The 18,562-nt window shown below is 45.8% G+C and overlaps 2 protein-coding genes across 2 annotated transcripts in view; one reads left to right on the top strand and one right to left on the bottom strand.

The window, feature by feature from the left end:
• Positions 1 to 2,235: 2,235 nt before the first annotated feature.
• The window catches only part of LOC147427224 (uncharacterized), a 97,243-nt gene continuing 80,916 nt past the window's right edge, over positions 2,236 to 18,562 (top strand). The window contains exons 1-9 of the mRNA XM_086498798.1: positions 2,236 to 2,682; positions 2,770 to 2,893; positions 14,929 to 15,059; positions 15,503 to 15,676; positions 15,764 to 15,924; positions 16,005 to 16,089; positions 16,174 to 16,253; positions 17,807 to 17,945; positions 18,028 to 18,261. Coding sequence (XP_086354924.1) covers positions 2,386 to 2,682; positions 2,770 to 2,893; positions 14,929 to 15,059; positions 15,503 to 15,676; positions 15,764 to 15,924; positions 16,005 to 16,089; positions 16,174 to 16,253; positions 17,807 to 17,945; positions 18,028 to 18,261 — 1,425 coding nt within the window. The 5' untranslated portion in view covers positions 2,236 to 2,385. The remainder of the gene's footprint in view (positions 2,683 to 2,769; positions 2,894 to 14,928; positions 15,060 to 15,502; positions 15,677 to 15,763; positions 15,925 to 16,004; positions 16,090 to 16,173; positions 16,254 to 17,806; positions 17,946 to 18,027; positions 18,262 to 18,562) is intronic.
• Positions 7,747 to 8,638, bottom strand: LOC147427226 (uncharacterized). Its single transcript, XM_086499307.1, has 2 exons — positions 8,478 to 8,638; positions 7,747 to 8,440 (listed from the first exon to the last, which is right to left on the bottom strand). The coding sequence occupies exons 1-2, from the start codon at positions 8,636 to 8,638 to the stop codon at positions 7,747 to 7,749; spliced, it is 855 nt and encodes a 284-aa protein (XP_086355433.1).

The raw sequence follows: 18,562 nt of genomic DNA, 5'->3' as shown, positions 1-18,562 counted from the left end.
TCTCCCTGATTGTAGGGATTTGGTGGGATTCACCCCTCCTTGCCCCTTCAATAGGTCTCTTGAGGTGACCCTCTTGTTGCACCATGCCTCTTTCTAGTTCACCTCTAGTGGGCCCGTGCAAAAGGACCTCAGGTTGGCGGCCCTTTATTGACCCTCGCCCCTCGACCAGTGCCTCAATGTATGAAGGCTTAGGTGTGTCTCCATACTACTTATTCGTCATTGCGTAGAAGTTAAGTTACCATCGGGGACTCTGGTGGGAGCATAGGTGCTTGGTGTAAGGTCAGTGGGAATGACACCCAGGTGCTAATGGCCTAGCACCATAAAATAAGAAACACTGAAGATGGGGTAACACTAAAGATACTTTACTAAGTAACACTAAAGATGGGGTATTTAACGCGCTAATTATGAGAAGATGATCACTCTCAAGATGAAATGAGAGACGAAAAGAATATGCAGAACTAGATGCGTCGAAGATAACATGCAAGAGCCGGGCAAAAATGGTCGCAAAGAAAAACTAGTCGCTATACGAGCTGCAGTAGGAGGATCCAAAGCCGACTCGCAGCTGGAGAATCCGCTTGACAAACTGCCTACTAAGCAAAGAGCAACGATAGAGGAGCTCACACTGTAGAGGGTTGCAAGGAATTAACACTGGCCCCTGGATCAACCCGCTTCAGCACCCAAACCGCACTTAGTCACAACCCTCTTAACTTAGATCAAGCCCGCTCACCTCCGCTCTTGCTACGCCATTGCTTGCCAAAACCTACCCATAGATATGTTCCTAGCAGTGTATGCATCATTAAGAACAAACAACCCTTTTTTCTTAAGAAACACACAATTTTTTTTTCCAAAATGAAAAAAAACCCCTTTTGTAATTGTAATTTTGTTAAATCTTCTTAATATAAGAAACCCTTTATGTTGGACTCGCGTGCTATATTAACATATCTATGCGTGACCCCCTTTGAGCTGTGGGGATAGGATTTGAATCTGCAATTTTCACGTCATGAGCCTGATGAAGTAGTCTATCACTTCATCAAGTATGTTTTTGGTTGCATTTTAGCTCTTTTTTCATTTGTTTGAATCTATGGACATAATGCTGGGTGGTTGTGATAGGGTCTAAGTGCACCAATTCCTGCGTAAAAAAGCTTATGCTTGGGTGATTTGTCTCAATGATATGATGGTTTAATTCACACAAACAAACTTTCAATGTTTTTTATGGTTGCTCTGTACACGAGAAAGTGATGAAGAAGGTAAGCTAACCTAGCTAGTTAATCTAGCAAAACCATTTCATTTAAGCTTAGCCTTGTAATCAATGAATGCACGCAATGTTTCAAACTCAAGGTAGTCAAATTGGAATGATAGCAATTGGTCGATATTGGTGCTGAATTGAACATCTTTAGGTTGAAGTTGTTTCTATTGGATTTTTCCTTTTCAAAGACGAACCCATATCGAGCCTAGCACCTTGACGATGATAACTTTTGTTGTTTTACAGAGGAGGTTCCCAAATGTCGATGGCGCAACGTTTATTCTGATTCTTGAGCTCCCACTATGCCACTTTTTGATACTTCTGCTTAGTCAAGGAATGATACTTTCTTTTGTGTCCAAAAAAAACGTTGGAAAAGTAAATTCTTTACAAGACTCATCATAAAAAATGCTGAGCGAGCTAAAATCTTCACAAAGTGCAACACTCTTAGCACGTGCCTTATGGTCAACAACCTGTTGTGTTGAGCAAAGGCTATGCACTAGAGAATTAGTGGCATCAAGCAAGTCATTAGGTCATTGCACTAAGAAGACATCATGAAAGAGGCATTTTTTTGGCCTTGATTTCTTGTGAGAAAATCGGAGTTTATTTTCTAATCTAAGATATATACTCGGATTTAAACTAAAATGCTTACTAATAAACAATGCTTAATAAATGAATCAATTCACACTTTAAGGTAGAACACTTCTTTATGTAGAGATGAAAAGTCCTTTGACCTTCCAATTCCATGAGGCTTTTCACTTCCTAGGCTCACCTTTCACTTATGCATTTGAGATGTTTTGAAAGAATTTTTATTTTTATTTTTCCGAGATTGGGGATCCCTACTCAGCGACGGTCAGCGTCTAATGAATTTACAGAAGGGATTTGGCATTTTCACCTCGAAAATCTACATTACAAACCGTCCAAGGAGATGGACAAGTGCACTTCAGTGTGAAAACAGCATTGTTGGCGCCAGTTTTTGTAAACATGAGCTGAGACGTGTGTATTGGTTTATGGAACTGCCGAGGCTAGCCGTGGACAGAACGCAGAGTTCTCTAGCGAGCAGCACATACAGAACTCGCTCCTGGTTTAAAAACTGCTAAAGAATCCCATGGAGCCTCTGTTCTTGAAACTGAGATTCTCTTGAAATGATGGAAACAAAAGCCCATCGGCACCGATCACACAAACCCATTTCCAGCTGCCTTCCGTTCACAGCAGCGGCTCAGCCCCTTCTTCCTGATGCGCCGAACTGTATGCGGTGCTCCACGGAGCTTGTGCCGCTTGAAACAACTCGTGTTCCTCAAGTCAAGAAATGTGCTTACGGATCTTCCATATCTTCAGTATTGTGTAAACGACCTTCTGCTCAAAAGGCAGCTCTTGAAGCATCTTGTGCTCCCAAAATCAAGAAACGTGCAATTCAGTCAGGGATCATGGACTTTCTTGCAGTTCTGTCTTTTTTCTCTCTTTTTTTTTTTGTTTGCAGAGGATGATCTGTAATGTGACGGCTTATTTTAAGACTTGTAACTTAACAGGTTCCCGACAAAAAACTAGCAGCTGTACAAGACAAGGCATTGGCAAAGAGCACTGAGATTAAATCGATACAAGCAGTCAGCAAAGTGGGGCTGAACGACTGTACAGCAGTTGGGAAACCTCGAGGTTAGAAGGAACTCAACATTATTATCTCAACCATGAATTTGGCTCTTTGCAAACTTGGAAGTGTTATGTTTTCTAGAAGCTTCATTTTATCTCTGTTTTTCTGGGCAGAAGGAACATTATTTACCAGTAGCTAATATTGGCAGAATAGGTATACCAACAGTGCAGCTAGTGGTAAAGTTAATAATGACATGCACTGTGTTCAAAATGACCATTATGACATTGATGATTTTGACTTGCGACTTGTGAAGAAAAGGGCCTTGCTCTTCTATCTTATAAGAATTTGTTATAGTTTGGCATCTCTTTGGATTTGTCCAATCGGTCTTAGTATCTCCCAAGGACAGGTGATAGGAAGCGAGGGTTTTTTTGTGGCTGTGTCGTGATGGAGTGAGGTAGTTTTCTCACGTCTGGTTATGTTTTGCCATGTTAGTGTCAAAGTGCAGTAGAAGGTGCGGTGACGAGGAAACACTTGGGAGAGAGAGAAGAGAAGAGAAGAGAAAAGACGCTAGAGAGAGAAGATATGGAGAAAGAGTGACACAAGCCCCGCGGTGCTTTGTAATAACTCAATGCCAGTATGCCCCCTCTCTTCTGGCAGCCAGTGGTGCATCTAGGCGCATGTCTTTATAGAATAGTCCTTTCATGCATCCTATGCATGTGTCAACATGGCATTGAATTTCCGAATTCTACTTCAGATGGTAAAGTAATTGCTTCTAAGTGCCCTCTCCCTATGTAGGAAAGTAACACTAGTGCGCGACCCACCGACCCACGTCTCAATAACCCATCTCAAATAAAATGGGAACATGCAGGGTCAAAAACGTAAATATAGGGTGCCCAACAAAAAGGCCACAAGTGGCACAACGGATGTTATGTGCAATGCAAGTGATTGATGGTGAATGCTCAGGATGAGTGCTCAGTGAGTACTCAAGGTTCCTTTTAATGATTGAGAGACTTCCTTTTACTTCATGAGTTGTGCAAGACTAGACAGAGAAAGAGAATGATACAAAGAGTGACTTGTAGCGCTAGCTGTGAGGATGACTCAAGTGCTAGCCGAGCATATCTGTCTCTGGGAAGGTCCCATAAATTATGCATGAAGGAGACTGATTTAGTAAGGGCCTCAACTAAGAGAGGAGGGGCGGGCAGCTAGCTCAGCCCGAATAATCTCATGTGGCACTGAGGCCTTAGCCCGAATCATCCGGGAGATCATAGAGACTAGAGGCCTCTCCATACATCTCCATCCATCAGTGCTACGAGATCTACCCTGGTGGTCCACTGAGGGCCCCCCAAATCTGAACCCCATAGAGCATAGCTGAAGCCACTAGAGTGTCAAAAAGCAACAGCTTTGTTTGAGGTTCCTGAAACTGAACCTGCGAACTCATCTTCTCCAAACCTCCCAAGGTTGCATAAGCTCTCGTCAATCTAGTCTCTCCTGCTCTCTTCAATGAAATTGCCGGTCCACTGAAGACTACCCCAAGATAGGTGTATGCATCTGTATACTCCACCGTCTCTTGGCCATATGTAAAAGTAGGTGCTGACCTCCTGACCCACTGTGGTGTGGTGTTAAAACACCATAACCTTGATTTTCCCCAGGTTAACAGACAATCCACTATCGTGGGCAATTGTGTACAAAGCATCTAAATGACGCTGCATCCCCTCCGGGGAGTCGGAAATAAACACAATATCATCAGCATCTAACAGTAGTGGGATTCATGTCCCTGCTAACTATGCTCCTCTATCACCATCTCTCTCAATGTAGTCATCAACCTCATCCACCTACTTGCCAAATAGTGTAGGAGATAGCGGGCAGCCTCGTTTCACCCCAATAGTGGAGTGAATCAAATCAGAAATCCCCTTTGGAGTGTGTACATGCCCCACTACTGACTTGTATAAGTCATGATACCCCAAATCAACTTTTTTGGAACCCCCATCTCTTGCAGTCTCTGCGCATCAATCTAGCTTTGGGCATTGTATCGAAGGTTTTGCGGAACTCCACAAAGCAACAATAGACCCGTCTCCTACGTGATCTCCCCTCAATAATGGCTCTGAGTGTCAAGATATGATCAAAAGTAGCGAAACCTCTCCTGAAACCCGTCTGTCTTGCTGCCCGTACACCCTCTCTCTCTGCCCATCTACTCAATTGCTGCTCAAGAATGGATGTGTACAACCGTGCCAATGTGTGTCCAATCAAGATAGTGCGGTGCGGTAGTTCCCAGACTCCATAGGGTCCCTTGACTTGAAGATATGTACAATCGTGGACAAACTCCAAGTATCAGGTAGGCCCTCGCACATGGCACTGTTGAACATCACTGCTAGTAGCTCTGCAAGCAAATCTTTGGCATGTATAAAATGCTTTGCTACCGGGCCATCGTGATCATATGCTCTCCTAGTCTTCATCCTGTCAATGGATTTCTTTACCATCTTCGCGGTAAAGAAAGCACGTGTGTGGGCATGGCTCTGGTGGATCTGGAAGAGGTGGCTGCCCCGAGACGGTGTAGAGAGATGATGCATACTGACCCCATGCCTCCGTAGAAGTGATGACCGGTGGGGAGGAGTGCTCACCATGCCTCGCTTGAATCGTGGCTCAAAAACAATTGATATAAATCCTGCTCTCGCCGAGCTAGAAACGCCCTCTTCTTTGGTCGTACCAAACACCGAGAAGCAATCCGTAACTGCTTGTGAGTCTATATTATGGACTGGTGTACCTGCTAAGTCCGATCCCTCTCCGCCTGCTCGTAGGATGTAATCTGAGATCTTGTCGATGTAGAGACCAAATAGAGTCGGGGAAAAGGGGCATCCTTGCTTCACGCCAATGGTGCTAGCAATGGGATCTGATAGTCCACCTGGGCATCGCACTCTAGCTATGACCTGTGTATACAAAGAATGAATGGCCCATATCATTTCAGATGGTATCTATAGCTCTTGGAGGTGCTGAAAGAGTCTCTCCGGGGATGGTGTCAAAGGCTTTGCGGAAATCCACAAAGCAGCAGTAGAGTCTCCTCTTTCGTGCTCTCGCTCCGTTGATGAGGCAGCGAAGCAGGAAAATGTGGTCGATAGTCGAGAAAGTGCGTTGAAAGCCTGCTTGTCGTGATGCGCGTAGCCTTGGTGCCTCTGCATATGGGCTAAGCTCTGCCTCAAGAACTGCCCCATACAATTTGGCCAATGTGTGACCAATCATGATAGTCCTGTAGTTCCCTGGATCCAAGGTGTCGCCAGATTTGTGGATAGGCATAGTCCACTCCTCTGGTAGTCCCTCAACCGAAGCGCGGTTGAAGAGACGTGCAATCAAGGGGGAGAGAGTGTCTGCTGCATATATCAGGTGCTCACTCTGTAGTCCAATGTGATCTACTGAGTGGCCATGCTGAAAGCGTCGAATGGCCCTCTCCACCATACTAGATGTGAAGAAAGTCGAGATGATAAGTCGGGGATCAGATGGCTTTGGGATCAGTGGCTGCCTAGGTATCTGGTATAAGTGCTCGGCATAGTCATGCCAAATCTGGGGGTCCTCCATGAGGGTGGTGGGGTGTGGCTCTCTCAGAATCCTCCATGCTGTGGCGCAGTCTGTACTCATGAGAAGGTGGTAAAGATCAAGCTTGTGCGCCTCCTCGAAGGCCCGCCGTTTACGGCGTGTGATGGCCTTCATTTGTCGCTTGACCTCACTCTCGGTGATCTCCTCCAAGGCTCGTCGACCTTGTAGCTGTCTGTAAAGATCTTTGCACCCCCCGTCATACCATCGGTTCTGGGTTGTCCCAGAGGGTGGGGGTCGACCACTATGGGTAGTGTGTGGAAAGCAACAGAGGGCTGAGGTGTGTAAAACTGTAGAGAGCTGGCTAGTGAGTGTAGAGTGGTGTGTCTGGGTCGAGAGTGTAGATCCCCTCATATACATGTGATGAGTAAACTCAGGCTAGCTCATGTGTGAAGTGTATAGTGGTGTGTGGTGTGGGTGGAGGTGGTGTGTGTGAGATAGGTGAGCCAGTGAAAGAGAGGGCGAGATATGCGTGGTCAGCTCCAATAGGTAATGGTGGGATGGTGAAGGATGTGAGCAGGTGGGCTGCCTCCTTGAAGCCGATGATGTAATCCACTGTACTACCTTTGCTGGCTACTGATGGCGGTATGCAAGTCAAGTTGTTGGAAGATGGCCATTGCACCATCCCATTATAAATAACGAGACGGTGCTATGATCTCAGGCGAAGTAGGTATCTCCCATATGGTGTGGGTGTGGTGGTATCTTTGGAGATCCTCTCTGCCCCTGTGTCCTCCATAGTGGAGAGTAGCTTTGGGTCGTCGAAGTTGTAAATATCACATTGTCTACTCTGTGTCCTTGCGTTGAAATCCCCCGTGAGGAAGGCTTCACCCAGTCTAGAGTACTCCATGATCTCCTCCCTGAGACATGCATATGGTGAGTGTGTATTGTCCTCCTCCCCTTCTCTGTGTGTATGAACCTCCTCCATCTCCCCTCCGCCTGTCTGTGCAAACCTAGATCTGCTGGGTGCAAAGTAGCAAATGGCAATGTAGTGGATGTGCTCCTCGTATAGCCCAATCCGTATCCACATGTAGCGCGCCTTTGGATCGCGGGCTACTATCTGTATCCTGCTATGAAGTGAGCGGCGATAGAGAACGACTACTTCGCCAGATCCTTTGGAGGTGTTGTGTCGTGTACACTTCCTGTGTGTAGACTCCCACTCATAGTCCTGTACTCAAGGTAGACCTCTCTTTGAGCTCTCGCGTGTCTCTGTAAGTAGGATGATGTCTCTACCATGCATCACCTCTTCCAGTCTCCCTGGGTGTGTCCATAGAGAGCCGTTGCAGTTCCAAACTGCCATGTGTATCTCCTCGTAGAGTGTCCCATAGGCCACGAGTCCCTATGCTATGGTCTTGCCATCAATGATGACTCGACCATCTCTATATGAGGCCCTCTTCCCCTCCTTGCGGGCTTGGTGTACTCTAGGCATGCATGTGCGCCGGTGTGCCACTTGCATGGGTGTGAGATCGTCATCGAGGTAGATGGGTGGTCCATCAAGCCCTCTTAAGATCACCCTCTTGCGAAGGAAAGTAGTCCGTGCTTTTTTGGAGGAGAAATGTAGGATGAGGGCTCTCTTCCTTGTAAGGTCTTTACCCGCTCTCCAAGCTTTGATGAAAGGGGGTGGCTCCTCTTCATTATAGCCGAGTTTCTTGCATAATGCCTTTCCATCGGACTCGGGGGTGGAGCCTTCCTTTTCCATAATGCCCGTGACGCGGATGTTGAGACGTCGGGCTTGTCTCATCTTCTCCTCATCAAGGGTAGTGTGCACAATGAGGACTTCCTTTTGTGCCTCCTCTTTTGCCTCCTTGATGTTCTTCTTCACTACCTTGACCCACCCCTCTTTAGTGGCTTCTAATTTGTCCTCGATGCTAGCGGTCAAAGCCTTGGTGAGTTCCTCTTTGAGGGCTTCTTTTGTGTCCGTGGTCATCTCTCCTGCTTCGGGGGTGAGAGATGCGATCGAGGCTTTGAGGAGCTCGATTTGTTCTCTCATGTCCTCCCTCTCTTTGGTCCATTCTTCTTGCCTCTTCCACCATTCCTCCTTCTCTTGTTCCCTCTCCATCTCCCATCTCTCCTTCTCTTTCTTTGTGGTAGGTTTCTCCCTTCTCGAGCTTGGAGAGGCGGTTGATGATGGTGTTAAGGGCGGAGTCCGTCATCCTCTTGTTTTCCTTGATTGTGGCGTGTATTTTGTCGTCCATCTTCGACATTTCTTCCTTTGTTGCTCCCTTTGCCATGTCGAGGGCCTCAATCTTTGCTTCGAGGGGTGATCAAAGTGATCAGGATGATCAACAAGACAAAGGCAAGAGGGCCATGAAGGGGGGGGGGGGGGGGGGGGGGGGGGGGGGGGTTGTTGTATGTGTATGTGTAGGTGTATATGTGTATTTTTGTGTGTGTGAGTGTGAGGGGAGATGTGGGCGTGTATTTATGTATGTGTGGGTGTGAATGTGTGTGTGTACGCGCGTGCGCGCGTAGCAGGGCTGAAAGTGGGTGGGCTGGGTGTGGGGTGTGTGTGTTAATGCCTACAGGCGGGGACTGCAGCACAGAGCATAGACGGGAGGGGTGCAACCCAAGTAACGTGGCCAGCAGCAGGGGCAATGGCAGTCGATGGTGATGCAGCAGGCAGTGGGCGCGCAGCTCAGCAGCAGGTGGCGCGAGTAGGCAGGGGGTGGTGGGTGCTGGTGCAAGCAGGCGGGGGGGGTGGTGGGCGAGAAATGAAATGAAATGTAATATTAACGTCTTCAAAAGGCCAAAATGACCTATGAGAGAGAGAGAGAGAGAGAGAGAGAGAGAGAGAGAGAGAGAGAGAGAGAGAGAGAGAGAGAGAGAGAGAGAGAGAGAGAGAGATGAAATAAAATGAAATGTTATATTAGCGTCTTCAAAAGGCCAAAGTGACCTATGAGACCAGAAAGTTACAATGTGGTGGATCTGATACAAAGTCAGAGTCAGGGTAACAAGATGACAACAATGACAAAAATGAAATGACAAATGTCACAATAAAATACTATGGAATCCTAAACTACTATTGATAGCAGAGAGAGAGAGAGAGAGAGAGAGAGAGAGAGAGAGAGAGAGAGAGAGAGAGAGAGAGAGAGAGAGAGAGAGAGAGAGATGATGAAATGAAATGTAATATTAACGTCTTCAAAAGGCCAAAATGACCTATGAGACCAAAAGGTTACATGTGGTGAATCTAATACCAGGTCTGGGTACAAAAAGTACAAAGAATGAAAAGAAAATAGTGGGTAGGGGTGGGGTGAAAGCTGATACAAGGGGAATACAAAGGGTGAGTTGATACAATGGAGCTCTCAGACAGTCGAGGCATCATATACATATACATCAGTATCCAAAAGGCTATATAGATTCAATGTCCTCTAAGGTAGGCACTCTGTCAAGATGGCTCCTATGTCGCGCCAGTATGGTATGGATTCTCTGTAGCAGTCTACGTCGATGTCGAGAGGGCCCCCTCATCCGTGGGCGACGGGACCGCCCCAACTCTATCGCCCGATCAAGCAGTATGCCTATGGTGCCTCTGGTGTTGTTATGCTGTTGGGGCTGCTTAGACTCCTCTGTCTGTGACAAAGAAATCTGTAATCTTCGGCTGTTGCTGGATCTCTCTCATTGTGCCCCTCTTTCAAGAGGTCTTCTCTGAATCTCTAGTAAGTATAATCCGAGGCATCTCTGATCCTGGTATCTCATGACTCTAGAAAGTGGCCCAAAACCCTCTCTGAATAGACAGTGAAAGCGGCCTCGTATCTCATAGTATACTGGGCAGTGACATGTAATGTAGCTCTGTCTCTGGCTCTATCTGGTACACCTGACAAATCTTGGACTCAGCGGGTACTCCTCTAAATTTGCGTGTCTCGATCTCTAGCTGATGTGAGGATGTGCGTATCTGACCATAGCACATCGTATCTCGTGGGATAGATGAGTGTCCATGTATCCTGGTCTAAGTTCTGATCACAAAACCATCCTCCGTGAGTTGGAGAAGATGCTCTCTATAGAAAGTCATCTTCGAACCTAGCTCATGTGTAGGTTGTATCCATGTCCTCTTCGTATCCAGCTGAATCAAGTCTTGTCTGATGAGCCTGGTAATCTCTGCCCTAGTGAAGGAGATGGAGGGTGCATCCAAAGAGTACTGAAATGGGGGTAGCCGATCCATACTAAAGCCATGTAACTGAAACCAAGATGCCATCTTTGCATACCAACATGATCTATCTCCCTGCAATGCCAGCTGTCGCGAAGACTCTAGTGCTAATCGAGCATATCTGTCTGTAGGGAGAGCCGAAGTGCTATACATAAATGAAACTGATTGAGTGAGTGTCTCCACTACCAATGGAGGAGCAGCGAGCTCCGCTCTAATAATGTCATGTGGTACTGAGGCCTTGGCCCTAATCATCCGAGAAATCATAGACACCAAGGGCTTCTCCATACATCTCCATCCATCAGTATTGCCAGCTCTGCTATGATGATCAACTGAGGGGCCCCATATCTCCACTCCGTACAGCATGGCCGAAGTGACCAAAGTGTCAAAGAGCTAAAGCTTTGTCCGAGGTTCGTGGAACTGAACCTGCGAACATATCCTCTCAAGTCTCCCCAATGCTGCATAGGCTTTGGTCAATCGTGTATCTGCTGCACGCCTCAGGGAAAATACTGGACCACTGAAAACCGCCCCAAGATAAGTGTATGTATCTGCATACTCCACAGTCTCTCGACCATATGTAAAAGTGGGGGCGGACCTTCTTACCCACTGCGCCGTGGTGTTAAACACCATTACCTTGGTCTTACCAAGGTTCACAGACAATCCACTGTCCCGGTGCAAATACATGCAATTCATCCAAATGACGCTGCATCCCCTCTGGAGAATTTGAGATCAGCACAATATCATCAACATATAATAGCAACGGAATCCATGTCTCTGCAAGCTGAGCACCTCTATCACCCTCTGCCTGTACATAATCTGAAAACTCATCTACATATACCCCAAAGAGAGTCGGAGATAGGGGACAACCGTGCTTCACCCCAATGGTGGAGTGAACCATCTCGGACATGCCCTGAGTAGTGCGTACCTGTCCTACCACTGTCCTGTATAAAGCTAAGATCCCCCAGATCAGCTCTGTAGGCACCCCTATGTCTTGCAATCTGTGTATGAGTCTGGCTCGTGGCACTGTATCAAAGGCTTTGCGGAAATCCACAAAGCTACAATATATCCTCTTGCCATGGTGTCTACCCTCCTCAATAATGGTTCTGAGTATCAATTTATCAAAATCTGGTCAAGAGTGGAGAAACCTCTCCTGAACCTTGCTTGTCCTGCTGCCGTATGCCCTCTCTCTCTGCCCATCCACATAACTCATGCTCAAGAATTGATGCATATAGCCTAGCCAGAGTGTGACCAACCATGATGGCTCGGTAATTCTCGGGAAGCATAGGATCTCCCGACTTGAAGATAGGCACAATAGTGGACATACTCCAAGTCTCAGGGTAACCCTCGTACATGGCTCTATTAAACATCATAGCAAGAGGATCTGCAATCATATCTTGCCAAGCAGGATTCCGTGCTAATGAGGAACGCATAGGGCAAGTTGCATGCCTGAAGGAAATAGTGAAACTCAGTCATAAGGATGGGAAATTAACCTGTGCGGCCTACATTGATTTCAAGAAGGCATATGACACAGTACCGCATGAGGCGCTGTTCCTGAAGCTCGCTGCGGCTGGCCTGCAAGGTCGAGCGCTTAGATTTTTCCAAGCGCTCTACAGGTCCACCTTTGTTAAAGTCCGACGCATGGAGCATCTGTCGGATTCGATCCCGGTGCAGCGAGTAGTCCGCCAAGGATGCCCGGGATCGCCCTGTCTATTTAACATATATATAAATGATATTTTAGACGGAGATGGGGAAACATGGGGCCTAGAAGTATCTAACCTCCTCAAGAGAATTAAAGGACTCCTTTTTGCCGACGACCTGGTTTTGCTTGCTGACTCTCTTGAAAGCCTAGAGACGAGCCTTGATAAGGTAAGTGAATGGGCCAAGACCTGGGGCATGACCTTTGGAATTGAAAAATGCATGGTCATGGTGTTCCACGGGGACCTGCAGGATCTCTCTATGAGGATCTTTCTTCTGGGTGGTGAGATGGTTGTAGTGGGTGAAACGTACTGTAAGGATTCTAGGTACTAATCCTTAATTAAGTACTTAAACTCATGATTAAGACTTAAGAAACTTGAATTGAACTCAGAAACAAGACTCAGAAGACTCTGTGTTGATTGATTGAATGACTGACTTGTTGAAAACTGAGTACAGTAGGTCCTTATATAGGAGACGAAGAGACACAAACGAAAAGACATGTCTCATAGTGAAGAGACGCGACTTTAAACGTAAAGACACATTCTTTCAGTGAAGAGCTGCAACCATTGGGCGAAGAGTCGCACACGTAGAGCGAAAGGGTGTGACCAGTCGTCGAAGGAGTGTGGCTTTTGGCGAAGAGGTACGTCTCTTGAGCGAAGTGGTGTGACCATCCAAGCGTAGGGGTCCTCCTTGGCATGGCACTTTGCGTATCTGCAACTAGGAGTAGATGTAATACTGTTAACATAGTCACAATCGTGACACGTACAAGTACCTTGGCATCTACGTAGACTCGACCTTCTCCATTGAACGCATCGTCAAGGAGCGAACGAACAAGGGTAGGAAAAGCCTATTCGCATGTCAACACCTGTTGGCAAACCGAGCAATCCCAATCTGATCTTGACTAACTGTTTTTAAGGCGTGCGTGTATCCAGTAATTTGTTATGGCGCGGAAATTATGGGGGTCCACGATCAGCATGTCCTTCACTCTTTGCAGCGCCTCGTCGCCACCGGGATGCGAATGTTACTCGGGAAGGGAGCAAGGATGACCTCTGAAGGGACGGCAACTACCACGAGTTTAACATCCCACCCATACCTGCTTTTTGTGGGGGACAACGAGCAAGGGCTTTTGACAAGTACCGTTCGGTTTCATCCACTTGGATTGGCTCCTTGGTAAACAAGAAGCCTAAGAACCAACCGTTCAAGAAGTGGACTTGGACGACAAGAACCCAGAATTGGATCAATAAGTATATCCGAGCGGTTGACTTTAGCTCAGACGCATGGGACAAGTGGGATGAGAGGCATTCGTGCCTGGCGTTGGAGCCCTATAAGACGGCCGGCTTTGAACAAACACGTGGATACCTGCTTCAGCTCAATAGGAGCACTATCATGAATAGGGAAGAAGAGAGAGTGCTGGCTCTCGCGAGAGTAGGCGGACTCAAACTGGCTTATAGTTGGAGGCCCGGGCATAGTATTTGCTTGCTGTGCTTCTAGTTAGAGGGTCGTTCGTTTTCGCATTTGCCGGTGTCTTGTTTGGCGATTGATCATTCTAGGGGTGTTGGCTAAACCGATTCAACTCCACCTCAACGATATTGACCCGCCGTTGGACCCTGAAGAAAGGACCATTATCCTCCTAGGTGGGGAGGCTCGCAGGAAGCGGCTGCCCTTTTGGGTACACCATGATCCGCACTCGAGGAATGGAACCGTAGGGCACGTGTCTGTGGCGAAGTTCCTCGGTGAGGTTGTACCCCGGTACTTGGGTGCTCTGCATAGGCGGATGGGGGGATAATGCCCCCTTTCCTATGCTTTATTCTTTGATCCGATCTTTTTTGAGGGAAATGACGTCATTCACCCCAAGCAAAGCCAAATGAGCTACAAGAGCGCCCAAGTGCCTTGCCCCCCCCGGGGGGTCAACCTCACCTAAAAGGGGTTGGGAGGTGCAAAGGGAGACACCACCAACCTTAGCCGACGCCCTTCCAAGCGGGTATGGCATTTCCTAGGGGAAAACCGTCGGGTTACAAGGGCAGTCTAGTGAGGTGAGTGATAAGTTACCTAGAGGAGGCAACTCCAAAGGGAATCCGAAGCAAGTCCTGCAGTACTTGGGCCTCTGAACAGAGGTACTTGGTTGCTGTCACGCCCATAACTAGTCAGCGAGATGGGTCTCTCAAGGGCACTGCTCTAAGAGTGTAGGTAATTCTGGTCTCACGTAGTCCAGAGGAAACTAGTGACAAAAGTGTGTGCCCTAGGAGCCTGGGTGCATAGTCCCGGTCGTTCTTCTTGTGCACTTTTTTGGTGTATGAGGGGAGCGGCTGGGAGTGCCCAACCCGACTCCTAAAACAAAACAAAACAAAGCTGCCACTTTGACAATGCTGGACTACTTCCCATCTCTTATGCAACTCATCTAGAGCAGCCTTTCCAAAATACCTTACCTTGCTCCTTTTTTCTCTTTAAACTCACCGTAAAGGCTACAAACAATCTGAGCAGCTAGCCAGAAATATAGATGCTGAGCTGCATCATAGGACTAAGATAACATTCATACTCACTTTTTGAAAAGAGTAAGTGTAATCTATTTAAAGGTTTCTTTGCTAACATAGTCTGCAGCATTTATTTTAAAGCTTCAAGCTAGTTTGTTTCAAGTTCTCTTTTTCTAAGGATCGAAGCTACCTGCAATTACTTTGCTTGTAAAATCTGTAGATTTCTTCAAACCATTATCAAAAAAGCAGCAGAACCAGTCAACGAATAAACTCACTGCTAAGTGTTTGTCAAAACCTGAGATCAAAGAGGTACAAGTCGATTTGCAGATGGAAGCAAGGCTTGCAGCAGAGGTATTCTGGTGAAATTGATTTTCTTGATATGAGATGCGAGCTTGCTCAAAACTCTTTACTGGTCTGAATCAACTCTAGTTTTCTCTGAGTGTCCTTTATCATTAATAAAAATTTGCTGGTCTTTTAAGATTTTCCTACTAGCAAGGTCAATAGGCACATGAAGTTGGTGCTTTCTTACGTAGGGGCAAAAATTTAAGTTTTTGCCTTAATTATCAGAAAAATAAAAATAAAAACTGTGAAGCTTTTCGTTATCTTCTGGTTCTTTTGCTTGCAACAAATCTGGATAATATTTTGACTAGATCTGCTCGATGATCTGTATTAAGGACTTCGTTTGTTAAACACATGAGTATTCATCGGAGGATGTATGACGGTTTCTCCTTTTGAAGGTGACTTTTGTTATGTTGCTGCTGCCCATATTTAAACATTTGCTTAGCATTTTTCAGGAAAATGCGCAACTTGCTGCTGGAAAACCAGCACATCCATTCTTTTCTCAGCAAAATGTTCGGCTCCGAGCATTTTCATGTGATAGCAGTATTGACTGTACCTTTTCTGCACCTGTAGCATCATCTGAGTGTTTGAGTCCTGCCCCACCTTTTCATATAAATCAGCTGTTAGAGGTGGTTTTTGCTAGAATTATCTTTATTTCCGTTGTTTGCAATGTTATTGGAAAGCGCAAAGATAAGTTACTGCTTTATTTTCTATAGGTTCATACTTGCAAAGTCGGAAGTCAGATGTGGAATGGCACCTCACTTTGGTGTGAAAGAAGGAAAGATCAGCGTGTCTTGACCCCAGGGCTTCCTGTGAAAGAACTTGATATGCTATTGAGAATACCTTTCTCTGGTAGTAACCCAAGGATGACATCAAAGTAAGCAAAGATCAGCCTATGATTTACAAATAATTTCACGGGTGTTGTGAAGCACATACCGATGACCATCTTTCTTTCAGGTCAATTTCTCAATATATAACTGAAGAAATCTCACTTCAGCCACTAGAGAGCACTAGTGTCCAGTATTTGGAAGCGTTTCTAGAGGTGCTTCTTGTGTTTGATATGACACCCACATAAATTTTACACTATTTGTATTGTTTGGTATTTATTGTACTTTTCTTGTCTCAGGATCTTGAGGAGGACAACAAGCATAAAGATAAAGGAGAGAAGGGAAGCTGTGTGTTTACTGAGGCCGTCCTAAAGCAGAGGTAACGTAGTAGAAAAAACCCCATATAGAGTGGTCAATGCGAGACAGTAGTACTGAGACTGTCAGCGCAGTGAGACTCTAGATCGATCCTTTACAGGTGGCTTGGATAAGTAGTCTGTGTACTTTGCTTGTGACACCTTAGAGTTGCAGGGAATGGCCATTTTCGGGGTCCTTGTTTCCTATTCCAGGTTCCCTTTTGCCGTTCTGGTCCCCTTTCCATGTGACAGTAGTGAGTACATCGCCATAGGGAATGGAAATTCTTGCTCGTTCCCGTTCCGCATTTGCTGTTCCCACTCTTGCGTTCTATGTGCCTATGATATTATACCTTACTTACTAACCCAGACGGCAACTTGTATATTGCCATTCATGAGCACTGGGGTGTCTGCCTCAATTGTGGAGCTCGAATGTGAGGCAGAAGCACTTGAGGTAGTTAGCACTATGAGAATGCTAGATGCATTAGCAGGTGGCCTTGGATAAAGTAGTCTCCTTGTGGTGGCTTATGTACCTACCCAACCTAGGCTGCAAGCTTGTATGCTGCCATTAATGAGCTCTTGGGGATCTTCCAAACCTCAATGGCACGAGATAACGCACCACCCAATTCAATCGACCCATGCAAGCCTTTCTTTGACACTTCCCTAGATACTTACCTACTGAGTTTATCGTTTTCTTTATTGTTATTTTGTACACACTTTTACTGTTTCACACGGACTTTGTATCAGATCCACCATAATTGTATCAGTTTGGTCTCATAGGTCATTTTGGCCTTTTGAAGATGTTAATATAACATTTCATTTCATTTCTAACATTCTTCCCCATTTCCAAAGATTCACCGTCTTCAATGTCAAGGAAGGAAAATGTATAGAGCGGACGCTTGAGGTTCACATGTACCGTAAGCAGCTAGAAACTCCCAATAAACTGGCCATTTAGCTGTTTTTGTCCCTGACCTAGTATTTTCTAGACTGTGAGAAAGATTTTATCGTTTTTGTAGAGTAATCATTAATCAAGGTATTCTCTCTAGAGATAAACTTCTTGTGTCACTAACATGGAACATTGGATGAACTGGGTAGTGAGGAGGTAATTCTATTTGTAAGCCACATCTTCAAGCTTTCAATGATTTTTTAAAGGACCGTAATACCTTGAAGAAGGCTTATGACACTTTTGAGTGGATATGGACATAGACCTTGAAGGCACTTGGAAAACACTTGCTCTCCCTCTTCAAAACTACTTTTGTATTCTTTTACAATGCTGCTCTTGGGGCGCAGCACTCCAATTTAATTACCTCCGTACCAAAGGGGTCATACAGTTGTTCATCTCAAAGGGTGAGAAAGTTGTTGCTTGCCTCTTTTAAATAAGGAAATGGCTTCCAACACTTGATAACCCTCATACTGCTTATTGAGAGTTCCAGATGCATTTATGTCAATGTCTATTTTGTTATATCCTCTAAAATCATTTGCGGTTATTGATTGGTCTGCAGTGTACCTCAAAGCCAAATTGTATGCCGTCTTTCTTTGCTACTGGATGAGTGTGTTGCTGCTGCTTGTTTGCCTTTGACAGGTTGAAACTCTTCCAATCTGGCCTTGGTAAACAATGCTCTGGAGCTTCTTTAGGTACCATTCCCAGGCTCATGACATCAGAGAGTACCTCAATTAACTTGTTATGGGCGGATGTATACCAGCCGTACTCCCTGGAGCAGGTCCTGAATTTTAAATCCCGGACACTACTTTTCAATCAGGGTCTATTTTGGCATTTCCTTGACATTGTGTATATCATTGCAGGTATGGGGCAATACAGAAGCAGTAACGTCTCTTAGTATGTGGCTGCAAAGCTGGCTAACCAGGAGTATCCCATCTTTCCATTGTCTTGATGGAGAGATGTCCCACCCACAAACTGCTAGTTGTGATGATGACAGAGTTGAGGATAGCGGATGGTCTGAAGATGATTCAGATTGTAGTGGGAATTCAAATGGATGCTTTCTACAAAATGTGCTTGTTTTGACGGGACCCGTTGGGGTGTGTTGCTGTACCATTTCTAGTATTATCTTCAAACACTTTGGAGATCAAGGGTGGTTTCTTTTATCTACTGGCTTCTTAATGACAACAGCTGATTGAATGCTTTACATCTTTACCTTGACAATTATGTTCTTGTCAAAAAGAGAATGTCTCAATCAAACTGTGTACAACAAAAGAGGCACTATACTTGCAATGAATAAGGGTAATGGACAGGATATAACTCTTCGTCCTAGAAGCAAACTTTGCTTGTAAGAATTTTCTTCCTTGAAGCACAGCATTCTGTAATTGTGAAATTTAACTT

This window comes from Adiantum capillus-veneris, chromosome 24 (genome assembly GCF_014529385.1).
Source record: "Adiantum capillus-veneris isolate H3 chromosome 24, ASM1452938v2, whole genome shotgun sequence".
In the NCBI taxonomy this organism is placed as follows: Eukaryota; Viridiplantae; Streptophyta; class Polypodiopsida; order Polypodiales; family Pteridaceae; genus Adiantum; species Adiantum capillus-veneris.
Note: the sequence above shows the minus strand (reverse complement) of the source record. Positions and strands in the feature narration are given on the sequence as shown.

Coding starts and splice junctions, on each gene's coding strand:
- LOC147427226 (XM_086499307.1), bottom strand. CDS start 8,638: ATGGCAAAGGGAGCAACAAAGGAAGAAATGTCGAAGATGGACGACAAA. Junction 8,441..8,477: donor TACCACAAAGAAAGAGAAGG/AGAGATGGGAGA, acceptor AGAGAAGGAGGA/ATGGTGGAAGAGGCAAGAAG.